Source organism: Acipenser ruthenus, chromosome 18 (assembly GCF_902713425.1).
Source record: "Acipenser ruthenus chromosome 18, fAciRut3.2 maternal haplotype, whole genome shotgun sequence".
NCBI lineage: Eukaryota > Metazoa > Chordata > Actinopteri > Acipenseriformes > Acipenseridae > Acipenser > Acipenser ruthenus.
In genome coordinates this window covers 25,030,340-25,051,637 of record NC_081206.1, presented here as the reverse complement: position 1 = coordinate 25,051,637, position 21,298 = coordinate 25,030,340, and the positions used below count along the sequence as shown (strand labels likewise).

At 37.3% G+C, this 21,298-nt stretch overlaps 1 protein-coding gene across 2 annotated transcripts in view; it reads right to left on the bottom strand.

Moving 5' to 3' along the window:
* kiaa0586 (KIAA0586 ortholog) overlaps nucleotides 1-21,298 on the bottom strand; it is a 162,703-nt gene that overhangs the window by 62,090 nt on the left and 79,315 nt on the right. For both annotated transcript variants that reach the window (XM_058991661.1, XM_058991662.1), the window contains exons 14-16: nucleotides 5,049-5,121; nucleotides 3,203-3,454; nucleotides 1,526-1,703 (exon numbers count right to left, since the gene is read on the bottom strand). In XM_058991661.1, the coding sequence (XP_058847644.1) occupies nucleotides 1,526-1,703; nucleotides 3,203-3,454; nucleotides 5,049-5,121 (503 nt within the window). The remainder of the gene's footprint in view (nucleotides 1-1,525; nucleotides 1,704-3,202; nucleotides 3,455-5,048; nucleotides 5,122-21,298) is intronic.

Here is a 21,298-nt window from a genome sequence, read left to right as displayed (position 1 = left end):
TTTTTTTTACAAAATGATACAATACATAATATTACCTAAAAAGGCATGCATTAAAAGATGATGTATGTTTGAATAGCTCTGAGAAAGAATTACCCAACAAAGTGAGGTGGTGAGAGAAGAGACAGACCTGCAGGAAATGTTTTGAATCTTTCGGTCCAATTCAAATCTCTTCACTTCATTTGTATGCAGACAACATAAACACAGTTATTGATGCTCAGCAGAAATGCTTGCAACAAAAAGTTGGATTAGATTTCAAGGAATTATAAAACTATCTTGCAAATTAGTACAACAACACACTGATCTAGCAGTTTCAATCAGCTAGGGGTTTGTTTGTTCTTCATAATCACACAGTTTATTAGAAACTAAGCAGGTGAGTGGGCCTTTAGTTATTTACTTTCCACCAAATCCACCATTAATCAGATCATTGTTTTAATGTTGACTTCTGCTAAAAAGGTACACGATATCTCTCCAGTTTGTATAACCTTTATATCATCTCTATTCTCAAGCCTTCTTATTTGAAGGGACCAGTCAAATGCAGTGCAACTAAAGCCATTTTGCTTGAGCAATGTTCAATACAAAATCCTAACTATTTTATACTGGTGTTTGATGGCAGTCAAATCTAGCACTTTATTAGATCTGTAACCTCTTGAGAAGCCAATTACAACTAGATCTAAACAAAGGGGTTTCATTTGCGAGGTAAACAACAATTCAACAAAGACTGAGTTGGCACCATAAATTACTGTTAGTGCACCGTTGACTTAATTCACCTCTAATAGACGTGACACTGGTGACGTCACAATTTCAAAGATAAGTGCTAAACGGCTTTGCAATCTGAAGAAAATAAAGTATGTAAAGTATTGTTGTGATAACAGTCTGCAATAGAGTTTAATGTATTGCTATGGCTGCTGTTGAGTCACTTTGTAAAAACTGAAGACAGGTGTGAAGATGTCCTTGGAGCTGTTCAGCTTTCACAGTTACTTAAAAAAAGACCTTCAACAAAACAACAGGCATTATCTACTGTTTCTGAAAATTGTTTGCAACCAAATATTGTTTCGCAAGTAGACTCCCAGCTGCTACACATAATATACAAGTGTGGAATATATTGTCTATTCTAAACATAGGCTCCAATATCAGACTTCAGTTTTAAGCTTTTACATTAATTTTGCTTTAGCTCTGTACTTTCATTAACTGAATGTAATTATAAAACAAACATTACAAATGTAAAAAACAAAGCAAGAAGTATTAATATCCCTACAGACTACAAACAGAACAAAGGAAATAATGCCTTCCTTTTTACAGTACTACCAAAACTACTAGAATACAAAACCAGCCAAAGCCAAAGCAAAAATAAAAAGCACTCTTCATTTAATCACATAAACACCCTCCACATCAGCAATTACCAGAGATTACGGCTCAGCTAATAACATCACTGCCAAACACATCTTAATTAATTCCAAAGACAGAATAGCAGATTGCAAATGAAACCCAATGATGTACCACAAACACTGCTGCTGTGTTTACTGACCTTTGACACTTTCCACCACTTTGGGCCTCTGGGGTTTGGATTTTGGTGAAGCAGAGTTCAATCTGAGATATGGGCCTTTCTTCAGACTGCTGCGATGGCCCTGATACAAAGCCTTCCCATAAACCCTCGAGAGATAGTCTTCATCCTCCATTACTGACTTCTGCATAACCAGTGGCACCTAAAATAAAATTTCACAGGCTCAGCGCCATAATAAAGTCAAGTGCAGATTGAGATGGTTGATTAGAGTTGGATTTGTTTAGAGGTTGACTTCATTTGTGGTCAACTTACAGACATGAAAATTGGATCCTGTACTTATCAAAGTTTTAATGAACCACTTATATATTTTACCTGAATTGTGTTTCCTACTGTATTAGTGGATACCATTGTATCCAGTGTTGTTTTTAGTTATGTTTCTAGCTATACTGTATATGTCATTTTCTGTTCTGTTTTATATCACTCACAACTGCATTTCATTCAAATGGATGTGTTATCTACAAGTAACCTTTGCTGGACATGAATATGAATTTCCAACACCAGTATGCCATTAGTGTATGCCGTGCAGGTACTAAGGCAGGCTACAAAAATTATTTTAAGTCGAAAGTAGGCTAACTTCAGGACAAAACTACTCTGTCCCAGCACTAGCAGGTGTCCAGATTGCCAAAGACTATATTTTTAACACCAAAAGACAGTAAATACCAAATCATCTTTGTAACCTTATGTTGGTTACCTTCTAAGTTCTTTCTAAATGGTGCAAATAGTTGACTTGGAACAGAAAAGAAATACATTCTTCATCTACCAAAACATAATAAATAATTTTCCAAATAATAGACTACAGATTGTACACTCTTTATTAATGACAACCTTAAATGTCAGACACTCTGCTAGTTGCTAGGTTGTGTGTGTTTCTCCTGGTTCCATAGTGACAGTGCTTGCTAAGTAACATTGGCATGTTATAATGAGTACTGAGGAGGTCTGTCTTTTGTCCAGGAGACCATCTTTTTTATTTATAGATAATCTGTGACTGAGCCAACAAATCGCTCATTTTAACCTATTACAGCAACCTATTTTGATTACAAACTACATAGTGTAGCTCATTCATTTACATAGTTTTCATCTGTTAGAGAATTACAAAATCATGTTTGTAATTGGATCACAATGTAAAAAGATGGGCTGCAGTTGTGGTAACACCATTACCAATTTTGATTGCCATAGAGTAGAACAGTTTCTGTCTAAACATCTGGAGTTGGTCCAAAAGTTCTTGTGCCAGTCAGTGTTGTAAAGCCACCTTGAAAGAGATTCTGAATATTAAGAGGATTTTTAAGAACATTAAGTGTTTTAAAGCTGAAGGAAACTGAATTATATATAATAAAAAAAGCTAACTATGTGAAAGTGCTTACAGCGCACATAGTGTTTCTTCTATGGATGTTTGTTTCTTTAAAAGCTTGTGACTCCTGTAACTTGAATGACTTGAACATGCCTTCATACTGGTCAGGGATGGAAACATGCACAATGGTAGACTAAGAGTTCCCACAAAACCTTGGAAACCTACCCGCTGTCTGTTAATAGATCTATTAGCATAATCATTTGCAATCGCACAGGTGTGATTGGCCGTGTTTGTTACACATCCTCATAGTTGTTAAACGTCTGTTGTTTAGCTGCAGCGTTCTTGACTCTCACCTTGGCAGCTTTCTCTTTCCTCTGCAAAGTTAATGGTCTACTCTTTGCACCAGACCTTTCAGAATGTTCTCCTGCTAGGTTCTGGAAGGGCTTCACAGAGCTTTGAGTTACTAGTTTACTTTGGGTTTTATTTTTCACATCTCTGTGCAGCTTCATGTCCTTGGCACCATGACCCTTGTGAGATGAAACAGTACCAGCTTCTTTCTCCTTCACTTTCATTTGTGACAGAACATCTTTTCTTGCAATTTCATTCTGTGAATAAAGGACACAACACTTATTATATTTGAAAATGGCATTTCAAGACTTTAATTTACTATTTAGCCTTTCAACCTTCCAACTTGTTACTGAATGACTCTGGATATACCAATATATCCACTTCAGCTGTGCCTTCCCTGTAGGATTCAAAAAAGTTAATTAGATACGAGGAAGGATTGACATTGAGGATGGCTGGTGGTGATGTCAGGCAAGGAAGTAGACAGACAACAGTGCTGGGGTATGGAAGCACTGATGCACACGTTTAATAATAAATAAACAAAACAAAAGGTTTGAGCACAAACACAAACAAAACAGCACGGAGGCCAAAACAAACAGAGCCAAAACCAAACAAGTATCGTGCTGGTGTAAAAGCAACACAGGTAGCAATTGTTTTTTGTCAGTTTCTTTATCTGATGACTCACTTCTCTCGTTTCACCTCTGAACACACTGACCTCTATTAGCCAAAGCTACAGGTTTTTATACATGTAGTTTAGCATGGATGGGGAGGTTTAACCCCATCCATGCTGCAAAACAATTAACAATAAAATAATGTACTTTTACACACAAACAATACATTTTAAATAATAATACAACAAATAATACAATACACACAGGGGCGGGGTGTACCCCGTTACAGTTAGTCACTATTTTTTTTTTTTTTTTGCAGGTCTCTCTATTGAATGAAGAAAGGGCAAAAAAAAAAAATACAGTTATGACAGCAATCAGGAAAGGAAAATTGCCACTTTCTGCAACTCAAGATTTTTTTCACTCCAGGCTGGATGATTTCAGAAAGTGCATATCCAGAGGCAAACAGCTTATTCACTGTATTCATTTATTTATGTTCTCTGCTTACTGTGCCCACGTGGATATAAAAAAGGTAGCAATTCCACAGTGTAGGCACAAGTACTACTGGGTCAAAGCTCCCCTACAGAATCACAATGAATAATGAATTACAATGCCCCCCTGGGTTGTACTCCACCTACCTTCTTGAAAGGTCGAGCATTACCATAAAATAGTGTCAGTCTTCCTTCTGAGTGTTTTTGAAATACAGTCGGACACATTGCTTATGCATCCTGAACGCTGCTCAGTAAAGGACAGTGTGATATTGGAGGCTATCTTAGCCAAAGTTAATAAAGATTCAAGGGATCCAATTTATTCAGTCATTTATTTATTTTTTCTTTATTGAAGGGTGGCTCGTCTACTTGTTTCCAATGATACTGTCCCAAAGTTGGGGGGGGGGGGGGTTAAAGCTTTATGGGGATAGCATAGATGCTATGCCGTTGAATAAGCCAGTTTATTAAACTTTTAACTTGTATGTTATTGAATACGTGATTTAGTTCATCCAAGGAGTAAAGGGTACATTTTAAATAAATACATAAATACCATGACGATTTCAATGTTAACCTCAATCATTTGGGGGGGGGGGGGGGGGGAATCTCACAGATTAGTGCTGGTTTGCAGCCAAAATGTATACAAAAAAAAACAACTTTGCGCTCATTGACATCATGTGAACACCAGTGCATTACAAACAAAGATCTATGCAAAAAAAAAAAGATCACAGGAAAGCAGAGGCAGTCTAAATCTCACGTACCTGAATGTCCTTGCTGAGAGTGCCAATCCAGGCATCCACTGTCTTCTTGACTCGTGTCTCTTCAGTTGCATCCCTGATATTGGGGGCAAAGTAAACATAATCTTTAAAACCTGCATTCGTCTGAATAAATTGTTTCTTTAAAATGCCAAGGGACCGCTATATAAAACTGATTTGTAACTTTCTAAATCGGTTTCATACTTTCCAATTTTAGTCACCAGAATCCCAGAGCTGTAAATGGATAATCTCGTTTAATTCTGTGAATACCGCATGAACAATGTTGACCTCTCTCCCAGGCTCACTGTTAAAGGCCTCAAGGACACCTCATTATTATTATCCAACTGTATAAATGGGTAATTGTATGTAAAAAAATAATGTGATATCTTGAAACAATTGTAAGTCGCTCTGGATAAGGGCGTCTGCTAAGAAATAAATAATAATAATAATAATAATAATAATAATAATAATAATAATAATAATAATAATAATAATAATAATATAGATATTATAAACAAAACATTTACAACTTGAAAACTGAGCTTTGAAATCAGATTATGAAAATGTAATACTATTTGACAGATAATAAATTGGGGGTGCTAAAAGTATGTTGGTAACAGAGAAAGGAGAACCAAATTAAATAAATACAATTGAGGCCTACAATGTTTAAGGTTTATAAATGGCATGATAATGACAAAATTGTGAACAAAACAGATGGATTACATTCCTTTGTTGAGAGGACATATTGTACATGGATTGAGCAATCCAGTGCTACAGTAACAGTTATTATTAGTAACACATTATAGTTATTTGGCACAGTTTTAAGAAAAATAAAAAGGAGTATTCAAATATATATATTTTAGTGAATAACATTGGTCAGATTATATTTAAACAAATAGTTACGCAAAATGGATATATGCAATCTCAATTACAGCTACTAAAGAAAATGAAAACAACGAGCAGATCTAGATGATATAACTCAGAGCAGATCTAGCTGACAACATGCCCTCATTTAACCATCAAAGCCTGCTTTACTTTGACAGCAGTCTCTAAGCATAGCAGCTGCTTCTAATGCATAATGGAAAGTCTATTCAGTAATCGCACACCATTTCCCTGAAGAATCTACCCAGAAAAAGATGTAAACAGCAGCCTGGTTTTGAATAATATCTCTATTTTCTATTTCCTAATGAAACATAATTCAAAAATATCCAAGCCCATATTAAATCTTCAGGCAGTGATGTTGTACTCCATTTCCAGTAGGCTTAACCAAAAACACTGTTAAGGATGTAATGATGAACTACAGAAGAAACACAGGTTTATAATATGATGTTTAGTATGTTTTCTTCATAGTCCATACATATAGGGGCAATATCATATAAAGACCTCATTGTGATTTATGTGTGCCAGTGCACATGCTGTAGCACATACAGCTCAGCTGTCCTCTTTGCTTTTTATGTTTGTGTTATTTGTGTGAATGCTTTTTGGTTTTGAAAATTGTATATGTCATTATGTTGTTTAGTCACAGAAACACACTGCTTTTTCTAGAGTACCTCAATATACATTGGATAATTCTAACAGAACGCAAACAAATCAAATGTATTTCATGTTTAAGATCAGTGCTTTGTGGTAACTGACTCGTCTACTGTTTCACAGTCTAGTCTGATTAGCCTTGACAGACTACAATACATGAACCCGTAAGCAGTCTTTACAGAGTTAATTATGAAGCTGCATAGACCAAGTCATGCCAACCACATGTAATATTCACCCTTTCTTTCTCAGATCCAGCCCTTATGAATTGCCGCAGAGGGAAACCACTTTGTGTAAAAATCTGAAATGTTCCAATGGTCTGGCCAACAGTAATTCTAGGGGGAAAATGACTGTTTTCTCCAAAATGCATGAGCGAGCCAGCCAAATCAGACACTAATAACACTGCCTCTGCTCCCTGATTGATAATATTATCAAGCCAAATCATTTCCAGATGTAGCCACACAATCTAGAAGGGCTGGCAGGACAATGCGACTTTGGCAGCTCCGTGCAAGTGATCTGGGTGTGTCTAACAGGAAACTAGGGGGGAAAATATGCTGTGAATTTTATACATCTTAGGTCGGCCAGGGTGTCCTCGGCTCACCGCGCACCAGCGACCCCTGTAGTCTGGCAGGGCGCCTGTGGGCTTTCCTGTAAGCTACCCAGAGCTGAGTTGTCCTCCGACGCTGTAGCTCTGAGGTGTCTGCACGGTTAGTCTGCAGTGTGAAATTTGGATATGCCAAATTGGGAGAAAATAATAAAATAATTGGCGATTACTAAATTTTTTAAAAACATAAAAAAAGGTTCATACGGCAATTACAATTATATTTTGTATATTTCTTCACAAGCCCCTAAATGTGCTAGGTGGATTATCCAATAAAGACATTTTAGTATTTGAATTATGATTGAGATATTGAAGTGTGGCAGAGCAGGGCTCTGCCCTTAGAAATACTGGCAGGGAAGGAGTTAAATTCTCCTCCCTGCCCAGATTGATTGCTTCAGGTGGGAGCAATCAACTAATTAATTATTCAATTAAGGACTGCGCCACCTGGCATAAAAGGAGGCTTCAGCCTCCCATTAGAGAGAGTTCTAGAAGAGAAGAAGTGTTTTTGTGTGTGCTGTGTTTTTTTTGACCAGTGAAGGCAACGCCCAGCCTGGAAACTTTATTTGTAAGTTTTGTTTTGTGTTTATTTTGTGTTTGAAACCTTTGTTTGGCCCTCGTGCCTGTTTATTTTGTATTTTTGTTTATTAAAAACTTTATTTTGAACTTCTAAACTGTCTCTGAGTCTCAACCTCTGCCAATCTTGTCACATGAAGTAATGCATTTGAGTTAAGGAGAAAACTGCCTGTCTGAAAAAAGTGTAGCCAAGAATAGTCAATGGTGAGATGCATGTCTGGTTCTACCAAAGGAAATTCCAGTTCTGATGAGGCAAATTTTATCTGCCAGCAAAAAGCTGAAATTGGCAACAAAACAATAAAAGGAAATCAAAACTCCATATTAAAATAAAATGTTTTTCTACCAAAAAATATATTAAAATGAGTGTGTTCCAATAAACATGACCATTGACCTCTTTCTATGTGCAAGAGCAGGATTTGACTGGCACTGTAAATATATACTGTATATAGAACCAGAGCTATGGGGGAGATTGGCAAACTTTTGTAACACGATTTTTGATTTTGCCTAATATGGCTTGTGACAGTCTTCTTAACAGTGCCACTTGATGTGCCTTCAAGTGCCCATTATACATTCACAACCAGTTTAAAAACACATAGCATTTCCCTTATTGTTATCCTGAGGAATTTAAATTTTGAAAACATGTGGTATACAGTATCTTCTACAACTTTACTAAACCCACTGTAAGTGAATGATTCATTGGGCGTAATTTTTTTTTGTTTTTCTAATATTTCCTTGAAATTGAAAAACAATATTCTTGAAGCCTCAGGAATGTGTCAGAAGAGGTTAGTGAAGAAAAGAGGAAAAGGCAGTATATTCAATGCTACATTTATTTACTTTCATTCATAACCTACAGCCCTCCATAATAAAATCTGAGTAAAACTAAAGAAACTTTTTTTGTCACTTTGTTGCAATATTTGTATGCAAGGCTAGAAGATTATTTCTTTAATACAATTAATAAATGTGCTTTCTTTTTTACATTTACAGGGTATGTTCATTTTTATTGTCTTTTTTTATATGATAATTTTTAGGTTTTCATAAGGAATAAACAGATAATACATTTCAAAAACATCAAACCATTAGAACAGTTAATCGTTCTGTTTTACTTTTCTTCAGCTCTGCAGTATGTAGCAGCAATAAGCCAATCACAAGTACATTTAACAGCTCTCTTCACTACAGTCATACATCCACGTCACCCTGAGCTAGATATTGAGCCAACTATGTCTCTATCCACAAACCCAATCAACATTATGCCTCACTATAATAAAACAAATGGTTTTAATAGTTTGCTAAGCTAATTTACTAGTGCCCTGTAAAAAAAAAAAAAAAAGTACAGTGCATAGATTGAGCATCAGTAAACTGATAGAAAGAAAGTTGTGTGTAAAGCTGTGCACTGAAGATACAGGGACAGTTACACATAATCACACATTGTGATACATAGGGCTCCTCTGCATGGCTTTCATGCCTGGAAACAAGAGATATCCCATATGTAGACAAGATGCATGAATGTCAATCTGCAATTTTTCACTTGCCAACAATGTCATTCAACTGTAATCTTGTCCTTCAAAGCCCTCTATACAATGTAAAACACAGCTAAAATAGATAACAGCCCTCTAATCTTGCTACTCAGTCTCCTTTATATATATATATATATATATATATATATATATATATATATATATATATATATATATATATATACATACACAGCTCTGGAAAAAATTAAGAGACCACTGCAAAATTATCAGTTTCTCTGGTTTTACTATTTATAGGTATGTGTTTGGGTAAAATGAACATTTTTGTTTTATTCTGTAAACTACTGACAACATTTCTCCCAAATTCCAAATAAAAATATTGTCATTTAGAGCATTTGAGTTGGGGAACATTGTCAGAGCAGAAGGAAGCAAGTTTTCTTCCAGGACAACCTTGTACTTGGCTTGATTCATGCGTCCTTCACAAAGACAAATCTGCCCGATTCCAGCCTTGCTGAAGAACCCCCAGATGAGTCCAATTTTCAGCTTTGCCCAACACCTGGTCGTCTAATGGTTAGACGGAGACCTGGAGAGGCCTACAAGCCACAGTGTGTCGCACCCACTGTGAAATGTGGTGGAGGATCGGTGATGATCTGGGGGTTCTTCAGCAAGGCTGGAATCGGGCAGCTTTGGCATGAATCAAGCCAAGTACAAAGTTGTCCTGGAAGAAAACTTGCTTCCTTCTGCTCTGACAATGTTCCCCAACTCTGAGGATTGGTTTTTCCAGCAGGACAATGTTCCATGCCACACAGCCAGGTCAATCAAGGTGTGGATGGAGGACCACCAGATCAAGACCCTGTCATGGCCAGCCCAATCTCCAGACCTCAACCCCATTGAAAACCTCTGGAATGTGATCAAGAGGAAGATGGATGGTCACAAGCCATCAAACAAAGCCGAGCTGCTTGAATTTTTGCGCCAGGAGTGGCACCCAACATCAATGTGAAAGACTGGTGGAGAGCATGCCAAGACGCATGAAAGCTGTGCTTGAAAATCAGGGTTATTCCACCAAATATTGATTTCTGAACTCTTCCTAAGTTAAAACATTAGTATTGTGTTGTTTAAAAATGAATATGAACTTATTTTCTTTGCATTATTCGAGGTCTGACAACACTGCATCTTTTTTGTTATTTTGACCAGTTGTCATTTTCTGCAAATAAATGCTCTAAATGACAATATTTTTATTTGGAATTTGGGAGAAATGTTGTCAGTAGTTTATAGAATAAAACAAAAATGTTCATTTTACCTAAACACATACCTATAAATAGTAAAACCAGAGAAACTGATAATTTTGCAGTGGTCTCTTAATTTTTTCCAGAGCTGTATATATATATATATATATATATATATATATATATATATATATATATATATATATGTTTTATACAATTGAATTCATATAAATGTCATGATTACTATGTACTCACAAATGATAAATGAAAGCCTCCAAAATTCATAATGCAGGCTATGACAGCCTCACGACCATTTGGGACAACTCCAATTTATTTTATCAGGTACCTAGAGACAAGTATGTGCCACAAACAAGGGACTGAAAACACAAAACACAATTACATTTTTACTTTATCAAACCCGATTCTAATTGATTTTGAAGATGGTCATAAAAGTTTTTGTACAAGCAAATTTAGTTTGGTTGGCAAAAAACACAATTTCCAGACACAGTTCCTGGAACGTTTCTCCTGAACCATAAACCTGCATATTTATAAGCCTGACTGGGGAATTAAAGCATCACTTTCCAACTGAAACATGATAAGGCTCCCTTTAGTGGAAAGCTTCACAAAACAATCTGTTTTGTACACTCTAACGCGAGATGGAGGAACTTGGAAATGCTCAGGGATAAAGTTCACTGCTGGCTCAGACAAGGCTCTGTGCTGAGCCCAGAATTTGGACCAGATTTTTTGTGCCAAATTCTTCAGAGATTTTTAGCAATAGAAAAATAGTGCAGACTGATATTTATGAAGCCCATGCCAAAAGTCTCAGGAGCATTAACTCGATTTTTAAAAAATGCAACAACGATGAAAATTAGTTCAAATCCTGCTTAAATCATTTGGAGATCATTTTTTAGTAGTACACTGCAGAAAACAATTAATTAATAAAGGAGTGGAATAGAAGATGATGAAATATAATTGAAGAACAGCTTGTTAAAAAGTGTGTTCTGATGAAAAATCACATGGACATAAAGCTACATATACTGCAAGTACAGAGAATAATTTGCAGTTTTACCTGGTTGGCACTAGGTCCATTTGTTGACAAGAATTGCCTTTGACATGGTTCACCTGCCCCAGCACCGACAATCCATGCTTTGAAAAATGATTAAGTCATTGGCACAGAACAATAAAATACAACACATTACATGTAAACTGGATACACTTTTTTAATTATATTTTTTTAAATGGATGTATGTTTATTCCAAATACAATATCTCAGTACAAGCCAAAACCATACAATGAAACACTGCCTAAATCCATGGAGCTGCATCCAGTTCCAGTTTTAACCCTGTAAGTGCTAAGTATCCACATCCTTTTTTTTTCTTATTCTAAAAGCATTAAAGATTAGTCATTAAAAAGGCAACAGCAGCAATCAGTAAGTTCATGTTTACATGGTATGTAATTACTAAAACACTCATTTTAAAACTGATGAACATATTGACCTATATAGGACTTTGTAGTGGGGTTGAAAATGAACCTCCAACAGAACTCCGGCAGGACCTGTGGACTGCTACACTACATGTGGTAATTCATTGCCGGTTACTTCAAGGGTCGAATTCTGTTGTACAACATGTACATGCATTACCCTAATGTAGTACTTCAAGTAGGCAATCCTATGATCCTTAATCCATAGGACTGACAGTTTGATTCAGTATGGAATATGGGGGCAATTTACAGCTGCAAACTATTACTTCCAGCATCAAACCATGGGTCTCTCCACAGGCACTGGCTCTTGTATAAAACTTTATTAAACCAATAAATACTCAAGGTGAAGCTTTTATTTTGAGCCTTGACATGCATTTGTAAGTTATGAGTCTCTAACAATAACAATCCTTTTGTTCAATATGCTATTAAATCAGTATCCAAATGACAAAAAGACAAGCACCTGAACAGAATTAGCTGTTATATGGAATCTCCAGACACGTTTCTGAAGGGGTTGCTAGGTATAAGAAGAATGCATGATCTCGCTGTGATCAGTTAAAAAAAAATTCTCTCTGATGATTAGATACTGTACCACTGACTGACCCCCCCCCCCCCCCCCCATACTGTGCTCTGGGTTATAAAATTCCATTAGCATGCACATGTGTGATTAATATACTGCCACTATTACAAAATAAATGATAACATTTTGACAGCCAAGTCAAGTTAAAATGATTATATAACTTTCACACATATGTATGAATTCTTGATGACACAGCCATCACCTTTACTTTTTATATACAAATATTGTAAAAGCAAAGCATTCTTCATAGTGCTACTCTAATAAGTTTGGATCATCCCCTGCCGAGATGAAAGTCTACAAAAGAATAATTCCATTACCAAGAGAGCTGTCAGCTTTGAACTATCTGGTGCCACTAATGTCATTCTCGGCAGGGGCTCGAATTCATGATGAAAAACGCCAAATCTCAGATCTTGATCATACCGACTCAGGAACCGTCTTCTGTGAAGATTAAGATAATGATTACCTTGGAAGGAAAACAGAATTGGATAGCCCTTATATGCTTTTGAATCTCAGGCTGGCACAGGAAGCTAGTGGCTTTGGCCGACTGCAGCCTCCACTCTCACCTATCTCACGTGTAGCTATTGGGCAGTACTGTTTGAAGAGAGGGAATGCATACTAATAAACTGATCAACAACAGCCACACCCCAGATAAGTCTATCTTCTCTCTATCGCACAAGAGGATATAGGAATACAATAATATTTCTTCCATGTAATAGATCAGATTTAGACAGCAGCCCGAGTCATAGATTTCCATTAAGTCTCATCAGTGGTTAAATCATCTTTTTACCATCTATGTAATTCCCAAACAATGCATTTTCAGAGACATGACCACTAAACAGTTAAATACATGGCAGATTTTAACATGTGCAGTCTCTCTACCTCACCATATGGCGTGCAGGTTTTGGGAGATTCTTGGCAGATGAAAAGACTATGAGCTCTGCTTTCTAGTCCAGTCTGGTTTGGCAGTGCAGCTGTTCCAGGCCCACCATTCCTGTTTAATGCAGTAAAGCTCCTGACCCAGCCATCATCCCCAGACCAGACGACTCAGTCTTCTCAGTTTCACCCTATAAAAATGTTGTGCAGGCTCTCCAGCAATGACACTGCCATTTGGATCCTTTTCCCTTCTCTTGATTATAGCCCAAGGTACATGGGGACTGTAATGCCTTCCATCTTGAAAGATTCCTATTTTTCATTTAATGACACTTTAAAACAGGAAGACAGGGATAGATTAACCCAGCCCCCCAAGCTTCTGCCATATCCTGCAGCCTTTCCACTCTAAACACAGTGTGAAATAAACCTTTCCCTTTGGTACTTTTAAATAATGATTTCATTTAAAGTTAGACAGGATTGGCTACTGTAAGATAAAGTATACACTGCTCATTTCTACAATAGTATTTTATTAGATAGTAAGCCTTCTTTGTTAACCTAAATGAGTTAAATTAGGCCTGAGTAATTAATCACAGCAAGACATCTGGCAACTTTAGTCCTTACTTTAAAAAAAAAAAAGAAAGTATGGCGACTTTACTCTTCTTTAGATGACTAATTCATTTAATGGTTGTGAATGGGAATGCTTCTATGAGATAAGCCTTTCCCATAGAGGTTTACACCTCCATTTTAGCACTTAGAAGCAGTTTCATGTCTCACTTAAAAAGCAATTTCAACAACACAACGCCCCCACAACCATGAGTGTTGGCTGACGGAGTACAGAGCTGGAAGATTAGTTTGCTGAGGTTTATTTTTTTCACCACCCAACTAGTATTCAAACTTCTGACCTAGTATCAGAAATGACTACTAACTGAGCCAAGCCAACTAAAATATGTTATGAACTTTGTTAACATGGCCCCAAATAAAAAAAAATAAAAAAACTGTTCCAGCCTTGACATTCTACACCTTGTGAACATAACCCTGCCAGAGCACCATTATTACTCTGCTCATACCATAAAGAGATATGTGAATTATTTTCTCATTCACTGGATTCTCAAGATTCTCTTTGCCTCTTCTATAGACACTTCTGTAGTTTACCCTAACACAACATATAAAGGCTATCCAATGCATCTCCACTAGCAATTTTGTAGAGCCATTTAAGTTGAAGTTATCTGAATTGTCGAAACATCATCATTAAACCATTATCTTTGGCAATCCGGTTAATTCAAATGTTGTCAATGAGGCAACACATGTCCCGTCCCCCCCCCCCACAATCATTCACCCCTCAGTATCAACACTGGTATTCTGGCCATGAGATATTTTGCTACTGCAGTTTCCTGAGAGACACGGTTATGTCAATGCCTTTGGTGGTTCCATTGTTTGGCCTGCCTGCTAGTCAAGGATGCTCAAGGCCATTTCAACTGCAAACAGGGTCAGAATGACATGCTGAAATTAGCTTTGTTCTGGTTGTATGTCTCTCCATTAATTACCATAGCTTTCCAAATTCAAACCAGGAGAGGGTAAAAAAAAATACATCCTTGGAATTTAATGAAGCATACAGAGACATTTCAAAGAAAACCAGCCGAGGTAAACCGAATGGGAAGTGCACCATGTGCCTGGAGTGAGTGATTATTACTGTTGTTTAAATGCTGACTTCAATCACTGGTATTTGAGCGACTTTCTGGTGCAATGAAAAACAAAAACAAAAACCTTAGGATGCACATCCAAAGATCTGACATCTTAGTTACTGTAATTAGTGCAGAGAGGCTGAGCAGTGTAAAAGTACCGACTGTACTGTAGATCAGCAAAGACAATGGTTTTAGGCATAGTGCTAGATACACACACACCCGCTTGCACTAATTATAAATAATATGTTATAATGACTTGTTCAGGTGGAAATGTGATCGACTGCAACAAAGCAAAGACAATTCTGACAGTATCTCAGAATTTAGAATAAAATTACCTGAGTATTACATCAGAGAAATTGACCTACTGTATAAATATCTATACAAAATCTGCAAACCATTTTATTCCAAAGACGATTTACCACTTCATTTAGTGATCCTCCTATGATGAAAGGAGGATCAGCATCCAATCTCACTAATTACAGTACTGTGCAAAAGTTTTAGGCAGGTGTGAAAAAATGCTGTAAAGTAAGAATGCTTTCAAAAATAGACATGTTAATAGATTATATTTATCAATTAACTAAATGCAAAGTGAGTGAACACAAGAAAAATCTAAATCAAATCCATATTTGGTGTGACCACCCTTTGCCTTCAAAACAGCATAATTTCTTCTAGGTACACTTGCACAAAGTCAGGGATTTTGTAGGCATATAGTCAGGTGTATGATTAAACAATTATACCAAAAAGGTGCTAACGATCATCAATTCAATATGTAGGTTGAAACACAATCATTAACTGAAACAGAAACAGCTGTGTAGAAGGAATAAAACTGGGTGAGGAACAGCCAAACTCAGCTAACAAGGTGAGGTTGCTGAAGACAGTTTACTGTCAAAAGTCATACACCATGGCAAGACTGAGCACAGCAACAAGACACAGGGTATTTATACTGCATCAGCAAGGTCTTTCCCAGGCAGAAATTTCAAGGCAGACAGAGGTTTCCAGATGTGCTGTCCAAATTCTTTTGAAGAAGCACAAAGAAACGGGCAACGTTGAGGACCGTAGACGCAGTGGTCGGCCAAGGAAACTTACTGCAGCAGATGAAAGACACATCATGCTTACTTCCCTTCGCAATCGGAAGATGTCCAGCAGTGCCATCAGCTCAGAATTGGCAGAAAACAGTGGGACCCTAGTATACCCATCTACTGTCCGGAGAAGTCTGGTCAGAAGTGGCCTTCATGGAAGACTTGCGGCCAAAAAGCCATACCTCCGACGTGGAAACAAGGCCAAGCAACTCAACTATGCACGAAAACACAGGAACTGAGGTGCAGAAAAATGGCAGCAGGTGCTCTGGACTGATGAGTCAAAATATGAAATATTTGGCTGTAGCAGAAGGCAGTTTGTTTGCCGAAGGGCTGGAGAGCGGTACACGAATGAGTGTCTGCAGGCAACAGTGAAGCATGGTGGAGGTTCCTTGCAAGTTTGGGGCTGCATTTCTGCAAATGGAGTTGGGGATTTGGTCAGAATTAATGGTCTCCTCAATGCTGAGAAGTACAGGCAGATACTTATCCATCATGCATTACCATCAGGGAGGCATCTGATTGGCCCCAAATTTATTCTGCAGCATGACAACGACCCCAAACATACAGCGAAAGTCATTAAGAACTATCTTCAGCGTAAAGAAGAACAAGGAGTCCTGGAAGTGATGGTATGGCCCCCACAGAGCCCTGATCTCAACATCATCGAGTCTGTCTGGGATTACATGAAGAGAGAGAAGCAACTGAGGCTGCCTAAATCCACAGAAGAACTGTGGTTAGTTCTCCAAGATGTTTGGGCCAACCTACCTGCCGAGTTCCTTCAAAAACTGTGTGCAAGTGTACCTAGAAGAATTGATGCTGTTTTGAAGGCAAAGGGTGGTCACACCAAATATTGATTTGATGTAGATTTTTCTTCTGTTCACTCACTTTGCATTTTGTTAATTGATAAATATAAACTTTTAACATGCCTATTTTTGAAAGCATTCTTACTTTACAGCATTTTTTCACACCTGCCTAAAACTTTTGCACAGTACTGTACTTCTTGGCTGTTGACTCTCCAACGCTATACCCAGGCTTAATTAATGCAGTTGCACTTCATGCTGCCTGAGAAAAAAAAGAATACACCTGATTTGCCAACAGATGTGCGTCTGTCTACAAGCCAGGTGCAGGCATTGGCAGGGTCTGTTTCTTTAAAAACAGACCACTACTGCCCTAGCCCAGATCCTCCCAGCAGGGGGAGCAACACATATAGTATACCAGGGGTCTCCATCCCAGGTCCTGGACAGCCCCAAACCTGCAGGTCTTACAGGTGTCTTTACATCACCAATGGCTAAAGATCAGGAGTGTTTATCTTGACTAATTAAGCCAATAATTGGTTCAGTTAAGTAACTGAGAGCTTGGTTGAAATGAAAACCAGAAGACACTGTAGCTCTTCAGGACCAGGGTTGGGAGACCCCTGCAGTATACTTTACTTTCAAATTACTGTTCTGCCAACACTGGGGAGTCAGTGTGCCTGTGCTTTTCAGCTTTTGAGAGCAATAAGCTTTCATCCAGCTTTGTCAGAATTTTTTTTTGTCCTTTTTGGAAAAAGGAATATAAAAATTAAAACAAGAAATCAAAAACATTTTGTAAAAATTAAATATGTGGTTTTCAGTTTTGTAATATAATTTATAAAAATATTACAAACACCCACTACATTGCATGACAGTGTTTTCCACCTCTGCATGGCCCGCTGCATTATGGTTACCTCTAACTAAATAACACAACAAACAGCTGTATGCTCAGACTGAGAACATATTTTATTTCTACAGTATGTCCAGGAGCTCCACTGGTAGACATTAAAATAGCATGAATAGCCATGTCATTAAATTGTAATAACAGGGTACATGGTAACTACTGTCGAATTACATGTAAATTGTCTTTTTGAACACATTTATTCCACCGGTAGTTACAATGTAAAAGCAGGACATGTAATTTAAAGTGTAGCCAAACTTCTATCAAAAGATCCACATATAAGGGAAGCAATCTTGAGGTTATTATTGCAGACTGCCGTTGTGAACATATCAGCATGTCATCCCTAGACATGTATTCAACAACACGAACAGGATCTGGCCAGGACTTGCTTTAGTAAGGGTGAACACCTGCTACCTGAAGCAGAGTCTCACAGTAATCCATCAAAAGGCTGCTTTTTATGTTCTGGATCTGAAAAGTATTACCTGCTAAAAGCCTGCTGTAGATGTTGCTGATGATTAATAACTGGAATGCATGCATCGCCTGACTGGGGGTTTTGTAAAGCATGCTTAGCTAGGTAATGACATATCTGAAAGAGTACAGGTTGTAAGGGATGCTTTGAAATGAGTTAATGCTAAAGAAATTGAGCTTCACTCTGATTACCTGTTCCCAGTTTATGAGACCCATTTGCCAAATTCAAGAGACAACATAAAACATCCACAGTAATTTCAAAGATTCATAGGGTGTGTAGAAGTTTCAGTGAAAGCACACACACATGTTTTTATATTTTAAGCTGTTTGTCAATATTTCTTCTGACATTCACAAGGTGTGTATCCTGTTCTCACATGTGTGTGTGTGTCTGTGTTGCATACAGCTAGGGACTAAGACCAAGTTAAAAGTAGGCAATGTGAAATGAGCTGGAAATGGTGGCAATAGTGTTGTAGACACTTGGGCGTCTACAACACGACAGACAGCACACCAAGTGTCATTAACATATGTCTTGGGTTGGCTACTACTGTACTACAAATATGCAACTGCTGTCACAAGGTCATTAATGATGTGAGCAGCTGGAAGGGGCTGAGCAGGATTGAGCTTATGAGACTATTTTGGCTGAGAAAGAATTAAGCACACAGTCAGTCGAGAGATACCCATTAGGATCTGTCTGACCCGAAAAAAACTAGGGCTGACATCTGAAGGAACATTCTGAGAGCAGAACAAATGAGAAATTCAACAACAGCTGATTCATGCACAAGGGTACAAGCAGTCTCCTTGAACCTGCCTCAGAAACAGACTGATGTTCTGTAATGAATATCAGCCGTTAACCCTTAACTACAATGCCAAACAGTATTACCTCTCCGGAAGAACATTTGAAATGTCATATTACCACTAACAATGAACACCCAATGATATCAGTAAGCCACACAATTTCGCACAAAAGGCCTAAAAAAATTACAGCTCTTGACACCAGATCCTCATCCAATCTCATATTCTTTTTACTGGAACTTGAAACTACTACTCTATTTTCACATTGAAATAAAAGGGATCCTTGCTATAATGTTTACTTATTAACCCTCACCAAAAGTAAAATGAAGTCCTGTGCCTGCCCTGATCATTTCCTGCAAGTCACATAGTGTTGTGTAAAACCAAATTATCAGTAATCAGGACAAAGGTTAAATGCAGTTTAATAATGTATTAACAGTGAATTAATAATATGTGATTTATTAATTAAATTTAAATATTGTTTCACATTCACAGCATGAGTTATTATTTTCCCTAAATACCCATTACCTAGCTAAATAGTTAATTGAGTTTGGCTGTAAGGAAGCAATCAGCCATTTGTCACTTTGGCTAATATTTTGGAATAGGGTCTGTTTTAAGCAGTAATCCTGCTGTGTCTTGCTATATTTATATACAGGGTGATTAGAAAGTTGGTGCACTGATGTGGTAAACTTACTTTCGAATCACCATGTATATTGCAAAATATAGTAGATCTGATTATTTTATCCCCTGAAAATCGAATTACTTATCAGCTCTACACAACTAAATGAACTTAAAAACCCATTATGACAGGGGCTTATGGTGCAAAACATGAAATATGTTTACATTTTATTTGATAGATAAATAAATAGATGGACAGACACATCAATATATAGGGTCAGTGAACAGATAGAAAGATTAATAGATTGACCAAGCCAGGCTGGCTGCAAGAGGATCAAAGAGCGTTCACACTGTAGACATATATAGAGTAGATAAATAAGACAGACAGACAATGATTCAATAGACAGACAAATGTACTGTATTAAACAAATTACCAGTTCTAAATATATTTTATGTAAAGAGAATTATACAATATCAGGTTCATTACCTATTTATTTCCTCCAGCATTACTAGGCTTGGAGCAGTTTACCTAAAATCCAAAAGTTCTTGGCACACATCCTTCAATTTTACACACCAAGTCCTATTCCACATCATGTATTAAATGTATTATCGGGCTCCTGTGTGGTAAACACTTCCTTGACATCTGCCAATCAATCTGATTGTTTTGTTTGCCTTAACCTGCTAAAGCTTGGAGGACACTCTGAGGGCAACTGTCAGTCAAGCCATTCAAATGGTCTTGACGTTAAATATGCTGCAAAGCCAATCAGCCCTTTAGGTTTTAGAACCTTCTTTTTTTCTTTTCTGTTTCCTGCCCAATAATGCGGTTCATCATGGCTATGAGCACACACTACTCTTAAATGTCTTCTTATCTGAAGGTTTTGCTCAGAAAGTCAGAGACTTAACAGAATTATTTGGAGAAAAGGTAACAAAACACTTACATTTATATCTTCCACATAGGGTTCTATACTATTTATCTAAGCAGTGACAGATCAAAATCTTGCGTATTACATATTTTTACAGAAAGAAATACACAAAAGAGACTGACAGGCACCGTTAGATATTTATTTTGAATAACCGCGGTACGCAAAGGAACCTATTTAAATTATTTAAACAGTGACGCTAATTAAAAATTAAAGCAAATAAATAGACCTATGATGTCCTGTCCAGACTTCCAATGTGAACCACAGGGGGCGCTGTGTTTCACCAATTTATAACAATGAACATGGAAAAGTAGCAAAAGTGGTGAAGTGGTGGAAATGGTTACTTTTCATGACAATTTAGGTGTCTCTTTCATCCTAATTTGTTTAGCTTCAATGCACTACAATGTTACAAAACAACACATAGGTGTTTCTTGTACCCCATACAAACACAATTAAACTAAAAGTCTGATTAAAAGAGTAATTCAAGACAGAGAGCTTCAAGACGTTCTATGGGGACATTATGTTATGCTTATTTAGAATGAATGAAACAGGGTGTAAACACCAGAACTAATCTAACATTCTACTTGTAACTTTTACACCATGTCAGTGTTAAGATGACATGGAAAGTAGGCCTGACCTTTTACAGCATCAGATTCTTGAAAGCACACTGAGGGGGCTTTTATGGATAA